Source organism: Centroberyx affinis, unplaced genomic scaffold (genome assembly GCF_046629955.1).
Source record: "Centroberyx affinis isolate AG114_WGS23_722 - 3 ecotype Tasmania unplaced genomic scaffold, CSIRO-AGI_Caff_v1 ptg004502l_1, whole genome shotgun sequence".
Lineage (NCBI taxonomy): Eukaryota > Metazoa > Chordata > Actinopteri > Beryciformes > Berycidae > Centroberyx > Centroberyx affinis.
In genome coordinates this window covers 12501-21435 of record NW_027282150.1, presented here as the reverse complement: position 1 = coordinate 21435, position 8935 = coordinate 12501, and the positions used below count along the sequence as shown (strand labels likewise).

Here is an 8935-nt window from a genome sequence, read left to right as displayed (position 1 = left end):
TTTATTTACTGCTGAACCTGAAGAGTTAGAAGTGATTCATCTGTTGTGAAGTGTGTGTGTGGTGTGTGTGTGTGTGTGTGTGTGTGTGTGTGTGTGTGTGTGTGTGTGTGTGTGTGTGTGTGTGTGTGTGTGTGTTTATCAGCTAATGTTGAAACAGGGAGCCTGTTGCATCATGACAGGTCAGTTTGGGCTGTTGGACTTACAGGAAATGCTGAACACACACACACACACACACACACACACACACACACACACACACACACACACACACACACAATCTAAAAGGGAAGAAAGCAAAAGAGACACTAGAAGGAAAGAGAAAGCAAAGAAACCTGAGTTATAACAGAGACAGAGAGAGAGAGAGAGAGAGAGAAATCAACAGAGAGAGACAGAGAGAGATCGACAGAGAGAGAGACAGACAGAGAGACAGACAGAGAGAGAGAGAGAAATCAACAGAGAGAGAGAGACAGAAAGAGAGAGAGATCGACAGAGAGAGAGAGACAGAGAGATCGACAGAAAGAGAGAGAGATCGACAGAGAAAGAGAGAGACAGACAGAGAAATCAACAGAGAGAGAGAGAGACAGAGAGATCGACAGAAAGAGAGAGAGATCGACAGAGAAAGAGAGAGACAGACAGAGAAATCAACAGAGAGAGAGAGAGACAGAGGGATCGACAGACAGAGAGATCGACAGTGTTCAGTCAGATTCCTTCAGACGCTGCCTGACGATCAGACGAGGAGGAAGAGGAGGACGATGAAGATGAATCTGTGTGTTCTGGTTCTGCTGCTGGTTTCTGTGGAGCGCTCAGGTCAGTGACCTCTGACCTCTGACCCTCTCCTGCTTACTGCCGCTTAGTGTAGCGATCCAGTCCGATACGGGTCCCTGTGCATTATGGGATGGACAGTTCAGTCGAAGCTCTGTGTGACTCTGGTCGGGTCTGGGTCGGGTCTCTTCCTCCATGATCAATCAGTGATTCTGTGATCTGTTGCTTTTCTCTCTCCATTCACTTTGTCTGGAGGAACAGGCTGAAGTCACTGCTGGCTCATAAAGGAACAGCTTTATGTTTATTAAACCTTTCAGTCTGAAGTGTGGAACACAGAGTGGAACACAGAGTGGAACACAGAGTGGAACACAGAGTGGAACACAGTGTGGAACACAGAGTGGAACACAGAGTGGAACACAGTGTGGAACACAGAGTGGAACACAGAGTGGAACACAGAGTGGAACACAGTGTGGAACACAGAGTGGAACACAGAGTGGAACACAGAGTGGAACACAGTGTGGAACACAGAGTGGAACACAGAGTGGAACACAGAGTGGAACACAGAGTGGAACACAGTGTGGAACACAGAGTGGAACACAGAGTGGAACACAGAGTGGAACACAGTGTGGAACACAGAGTGGAACACAGAGTGGAACACAGAGATCCAGTCTGAGGAAACACATGATGAAGGAACAAAGAGAATAAAACCTTTAGCAGTAATTGTAAATAGGTGAAACAAAGTGAGAGAGAGTGACACAGCAGATTGTGACGAGACAGAAAAACTATCCTGCTGCTGAAGGGTTTTGAAGTGAATCTGTCTTTATGTTTATTAAACCCTGAAGTGACAACACCGAAAATAAAATGTTACTGATAACTGCAAACAGGTGAAAAAAAGTGACAGAGTTGTTTGTTTGTTTTGTCAGAATCTGTCACTTCCTTCACATGTTTACAGTTATTAGTAAACCTTCACTGTTCCACTGGGTCAGACTGAAAGGGTTAATTAACATAAAAACACACAACCGCAACTTTACTGCCAAATCAACACAAATTACTTGGAACATCTGTTGGTAATACACACACACACACACACACACACACACACACACACACACACACACACAACACACACACACACACACACACACACACACAACACACACACACACACACACACACACACACACACACACACACACACCGTCCAACAGGTAAACAGTTTAAACTCAAACTGCAAACACGAAGCACATGAAGTGAATCAGAGAAATTAATATCGGTGTAAAGTTTTGTCACAGTATCAAAACAGTGGAAAACATGTGAGAGAGAAGTTGAATTCCTCTGTGTTGAAACCCTGGAATCCCCCTGTGAGTCACACACACACACACACACACACACACACACACACACACACACACACACACACACACACACACACACACAATTGTGGATATGAAACAAGAGACACACTGTTTTTATGTGTTTTTACCACATGTTGATGTAACTTACAGGCTGTGTGTGTGTGTGTGTGTGTGTGTGTGTGTGTGTGTGTGCGTGTGTGTGTGTGTGTGTGTGTGTGTGTGTGTGTGTGTGTGTGTGTGTGTGTGTGTGTGTGTGTGTGCAGGCTGTGTGCGGTGTTTCGGCCGGGTGGACCTGCTCTCCGGTCGCTGTGAGGACGAGCTGGGAGAGGTGGAGGAGGAGGACGACTGCTGCCAGAACCCTCAGTACGGTTACCAGGCAACGGACGGAGTGTGTCGCTCCTGTGGGTCAGTGCACACACACACACACACACACACACACACACACACACACACACACACACACACACACACTACCTGTAAACTAGCGCTGCACAATTCTGGATAAAATGAGAATCTCGATTTTCTTCTTTAGAACTGAGATCACGATTCTTCTGCCTGACGGACAAAACAACAGAAAATATGATAATGAGTGACGGGACGGTCACATCAGCTCACACAGTACACACACAATGTCATTACCAGTGTTGGGGTCGTTACTCAAAAAAAGTAATGTATTACACATTACTCCTTACTTTTAAAAAAAGTAATGCATTACTTTACTTATTTACTCCCTGTAGAAAGTAATTCGTTAAACTACTTTTGCTTTTGCGTTACTCTGCAGCATGGCCTGAGATGCATTGTCACGTAAATGCCAGTTAACAATATAACGTTAAACCTCACATATGCCCACATATCAGCACAAATCCCTGTCCTCATAAGGAGGACATACACAAGATCTTTCTTTTATGCTCTTTAACACCACAAAGCCGACAGCAAAGTCGGTGAAACCAGCCCACAGAAGACTTCACAGGAAAATGTCGAGGTGAGAACAAGACTCACCTGCCCAGCAGAGTCCAGGCGGCTCTGGCAGCAGGCTAACTGCCTCAAAATAAAACTAGATCAATATATAAAACAATATAAAAGAGGTTGGCCTTCCTAACACCGCCTAGTACAAATATTAATTGCCTCAAAATAATATATCAATAAATAAAATAATATAAGAGACTGGCCTTCCTAACACCATTAGATAATGACAGACCTAAAAGGAAAAAAACGTTTTCCGTTTATTTATTTATTTATTTTACATGATACACATGTCACAAGTCAAGTCAAAGTCAAGTCAAATTTATTTATAAAGCACATTTAAAAACAACTCATGTTGACCAAAGTGCTGTACAAACCAGAGCAGGCAGCAAAACACACAGCACATGGGTACAAATCGACAGATCATTGGCACATATCAACCATATCAGGAGGATCCAAACGCTAAAGAATAAAAGTATGTTTTGAGCCTGCCCATTCAGGGCTTCAAAGACAAACAGGAGAACCTTGAAATCAATTCTGAACCGCACTGGAAGCCAGTGGAGAGAGGTCAGAATAGGGCTAATATGGTCTCTCTTCCGGATACCCGTCAGGAGCCTGGCAGCGGCGTTCTGGACCAGTTTCAGGCGGGACAGGGACGACTGACTAATCCCAGTATACAGGGAATTGCAATAGTCTAAGCGGGAGGATATGAAGGCATGGATGACCTTCTCAAGATCTTTGAATGAGAGAAAAGACTTGATTTTGGCAATAGTGCGAAGCTGGAAGAAACTGGCTGTTACTACTGCATTGACCTGCTTGTCAAACTTAAAGGCGGAGTCAAATATCACACCAAGGTTTTTGACATAGGGTTTAACAAGAGCGGACAGGTTGCCTAGGCTGTTGGCGATCAATTTGATGGAGTCAGGGGGGCTGAGTAGGACAACTTCAGACTTGCTTTCATTCAGCTGCAGGAAGTTTTGTGCCATCCAACACTTGATATCCTCAAGGCAGTCCATGAGACTGTTTAGATCGCACCGGTCGTTTGGTTTCTGGGGGAGATAGAGCTGAGTATCATCTGCATAGCAATGGAAGGAAATGTTGTACTTTTGAATGATTTGACCAAGGGGAAGTAAGTAAATAGAGAACAGAATGGGGCCTAGGATGGAACCCTGTGGGACCCCGCAGGAGAGACTAGCTGGGGGAGAGGAAAAATTGCCTATGTTGACAGAGAAACTTCTATTGCTGAGGTAGGATCTGAAAAATAAATGCAGCGAAAAATAAATAAAAATGATAAATAAGGAAATAAGTTAATCAGTGTTGAGATGGGGAGCAGAAGCCTCAATAGTACAGGTATTGGGAGCAGCTATGAGGGCCTCGGAGAATTTATTGGCAGTCAAAGAGTTAATGTAGCGAGAACAGGGAGCTGAGATTTAGTAGGTGAGAAAGGCAGGAATGAATCAAATACAACAACACTATGATCCGACAGACAAGCATCAATTATTTCCATATTGCAAATCGGAAAACCAAATGATAAGACTAGGTCCAGTGTATGGCCTAGCTTGTGAGTAGGGCCAGTAGTAAGCTGAGCAAGAATAAAAGATTCAACCAGATGCATAAATTCACTCACAAGAGGCTTAGAGGGACAACAAACATCAATATTAAAGTCACCAAGAATCAGGACTCAAAGTTAGTTAGTTATCAAAGTTGGGCATGGTATTAGAAAGAAAGTCCGAAAATTGTGGAATAAAGTTTTATGTATTCTTGGCGGACGATACACAAGAGCAATTAAAAGGATTGACCAGGCCTGCTGTAATTAATTGCACCTCAAAACTGGAGAAATGATCAGAGTTTAATAGGCGGCAATTAAAATGCTTCTTAAACACAACAGCTAGACCCCGTGTCACACATACATGATACACGTCACATACATGATACACGTCACATACATGATACACGTCACATACATGATACACATGTCACATACATGTCACATACATGATACACATGTCACATACATGATACACATGTCACATACATACTGCATGATACATACTACATGTATACAGTATCATACACAGAGGTGTAAAGTAATGAAGTACAAGTACTCTCGTTACTGTACTTGAGTAGTTTTTTTGAGGATTTGTACTTTTTAAAGTATTTTTATAATGCTATACTTTTACTCTTACTCGAGTAATTTAAATAACAGATATTCTACTTCGCTACTTTTAAATGTACATTCCGTTACTGAGTAAATTCAGATTTTTGTTTTGCACACCGCACTATGAAAACAGCATGGTAGCATTGGGACGCTCACTAACAGTCCAGAATCACTTCCGCATTTAGGGCGCAACTGGTGGCTCGTTAGTGCAGTGGCCAATGAAATTAAATTGCGCTCAAGACTGGCCAATTGAATTAGACAGGCGTAGGCGATCCACAAAATTGTAACGATCCCCATCGTCACATTGGGTCAGAAATCTCAGTTTCATTTGACACGGCTGATAGCCAAAATGGACGGATCTGATCTGGTTCTGATATTGCTGCTGCTAGCAGCTCAGGCTACACTCATCCAGCTAGCTAGCTAGGCTAGATAATTAGCAAGGTGTGTGTTGGGGACCGCCCAGACGGCCCATTATTCCGAAACCCCAATAGTCCGAAAAATGTCCCATTGGAGGCCCTGCCTCCTATTGTTTCACACCCTCTTTCCCCCCGTTGATTGGGAGCATCTGTGTATGTATCTGGCTGTCCGAACTGACGACCGGTAACTTACCAACTTCACCACTCACTGCTCTAAACACCGGCTCTGTGTTCAGCCCCGACAGAACGTAGCAAAACGTTTAATTAAACAGAAACGGTGGAGCGTTGAACATCCTGTTGTGTTACGCAAGAGATGCAACTACGGCAGCTGAGAAGGACATTCTTTGTGTTCTTTAGATATGTGTTTAATTCTACAAAACACGCTCGTGTTACAGTCACTGCTCTTTCCGTCCAGAACAGCAGAAACATCCCAGTGGACTGAAGGGTTTGTGGAAACTGCTTCCTCATTATAGTGATCCAACATTTGCCTCATTTGCATTTCAGGATGACAAGGCAAACATTTCAGGTGAAGGATAATCCACTTCTTACCTTCAGACTGTGTTACCATCTATATGAGCTAATTATTTTATTATGAGTATTAGGCCTATCATTATTGCTGATCACTGTTGTTGTGATATGATATTGTAATATTTACCATTTAGAGGAGTAGAGTGGAGTAGAAAAGTTTATGAAAGAGTCACTCCACATGGTTCATACAGCAAAAGATACAAACGTCTTCTAGTCAGTTCAGTTGTTGCAGACAGCAAGCTGCAGCAGACACATTAGTAAAGGACTTTTGTTGATCCATTGTGTTCACTGCCTTTTTAATAGGGCGGGGTTTATATACACGTGGCTGCTGATTGGCTAACAGCTCTGACACGCCCACCAGACGAGAGACAACGTACCTCAGAGCGTTTCACACCGTTTAGAGGAAACATGACGTTCAACCCGGAAACCGAAGCAAAACGGTGCAGACTGTATTTAGACTGAACGAGCCCCAGACCATGAGCTCCATGAAGAAAACATGAGCAGCTTGTTCTTCTTAGGGGATTAAGCCTCACTACCATCGTGATGTCACTGCTGCATGGAACGCTGCAGAATCCCAACCAGGGAAGCAGGATTGTCAGAGTAAATATCCGACCGGGAGGTCCGACAGCCGGCTTCCTCCGCTGCACCCGGGAAGGTCCGATGACGTCATTCTGCATAATAATTAGCCATGTGCTTCTGTTTGTTTGAGAAACGATGGAAGATTCAGTGTGAACGAGGTGTGAAACATTAGGAGGCAGCAGGGCTGACTGACTGCAGGCCATGAATCTTTCTAACTGCAGGGAGAGTTTGTGTTTTCGGAGCAATGTTTGTTTTCGGGATAATTAAAATATGAAACATTTTTAAAGTAACGCAAATTTACTTTTACTTGAGTACTTTTAAATAGGCTACTTTTTTACTCTTACTTGAGTCATTTCCTGGACTAGTAATTTTACTTGTACTTGAGTTAACTTTCACTGAAGTAACAATACTTGTACTTGAGTAGGATTTGTCAGTACTCTTTCCACCTCTGATCATACATCATATTACTAGATTATATACATGATATTCCATACGACACAAACACGGTCATGGGTCTTCAGTCATGTATGTGTTGAGACAGTGGAGGAAAACATGTGAACACGGAGAACATGCAGAGTGCACGGACAGCAGAGGGGCGTGGCCTGTGGGCCGCTTCAGTTAATACATGAAGGACTTCAGCTTCAACACAAATTATACTGAACACAAATATACACAACTATTTCAGAGATTGTACTTATAGTTTCAGCTCATTTAAGAAAATCATTCTGTCAGAATCATTGAAATAAATTCTTGGCAAATGAGAAACGCTCAGAAACATGTGAACACATTCTGCACGAGATATTTAATAAGCCTGAGATATTAAACAGCTGCATATTAAATATCCAGTTAGATGTGTGAAGTCGTTCACTCTGCGTCTTCCTTCAGTAACTACAACAGTAAGAGAGGATTCTGCTCATGTTCTGTTTCAGTGTCATGTCACTCGGTCAGAATCTGCAGTGGAACCGGTGGAACCGGTGGAACCGAGACAGTTCCTGGTTTCTGCTCAGTATCAGATCAGTTCTGAAGAATCTCCTCATGCAGCTTGAATCATCTCTGATTCACACGTTCCCTCCGGCACCTCGTCACGGTTCCACACAGAACCTTTACGGTGCTGTGAAGAATCTTTAAGAACCGATGAAATGTTCCAAACCAGCAGGATTGAAGAACCTTTTAAGAACCACACTGGGTTCTTTATTCTGAACATTTTTTATTTCAACCAATCAGAATTATGGTTCTAGATAGAACTGGAGAACCTTGGGGGAACCAAGGTTTTGGGTTTTTCTGAATCTATTTTATAACAGAAAATCAAAATATAAAAGAAACCTTTTTAGTTGCATTTCATAGAAAATTAGAAGCAACGACTCAGCATTTACTGGAAGAAGAACTGAAACAGAAAGAGGATCTTTGTGTGCGTGTGTGTGTGTGTGTGTGTGTGTGTGTGTGTGTGTGTGTGTGTGTGTGTGTGTGTGTGTGTGTGTGTGCAGGCCCCTGGTCTGGTCTCCCTGGTCGTCATGGTCACCCTGCAGCGTCCAGTGTGGCGACGGCGTGAGGCAGAGGAGCAGGAAGTGTTTTGGCATCGGCCAACCAGACTGTCCGGACGCCAAGAACCACCTGCAGACTGAACCATGCAGCGCTGCCTGCTGTGGTACACACACACACACACACACACACACACACAGGCAGGCACACACACACACACACACACACACACACACACACACACAGACACCACTAGTCCTTGTTGATGAAAATGAAATGTCTTTAAGATTCAGAGCGACTGAAGTTCACTTCAACGTTCTCTGATCAGCTGCAGACCTGCAGACTGACTGCTGAAGAACCTCAGTCCATCAAGAACCTCAGTCCATCAAGAACCTCAGTCCATCAAGAACCTTAGTCCATCAAGAACCTCAGTCCATCAAGAACCTCAGTCCATCAAGAACCTTAGTCCATCAAGAACCTCAGTCCATCAAGAACCTCAGTCCATCAAGAACCTTAGTCCATTCATTTATTCAGTTGATGAAAATCCAATCACCTTCTAGAACACTACGTTAAACAGACAGTTCTTCATCCAGATCCAATTAGATTTGCTGTAATCTAATTAGATCAGATTAGATCAGATCAGATTAGATCAGATTAGATTAGATCAGATTAGATCAAATCAGATTAGATCAGAT

At 43.2% G+C, this 8935-nt stretch overlaps 1 protein-coding gene across 1 annotated transcript in view; it reads left to right on the top strand.

Annotated features, from left to right (window-relative positions):
* The first annotated feature begins 395 nt into the window (after window positions 1–395).
* LOC139665237 (properdin-like) overlaps window positions 396–8935 on the top strand; it is a 20446-nt gene continuing 11906 nt past the window's right edge. Inside the window, exons 1-3 of the mRNA XM_071544232.1 lie at window positions 396–807; window positions 2381–2522; window positions 8246–8406. Coding sequence (XP_071400333.1) covers window positions 753–807; window positions 2381–2522; window positions 8246–8406 — 358 coding nt within the window. The 5' untranslated portion in view covers window positions 396–752. The remainder of the gene's footprint in view (window positions 808–2380; window positions 2523–8245; window positions 8407–8935) is intronic.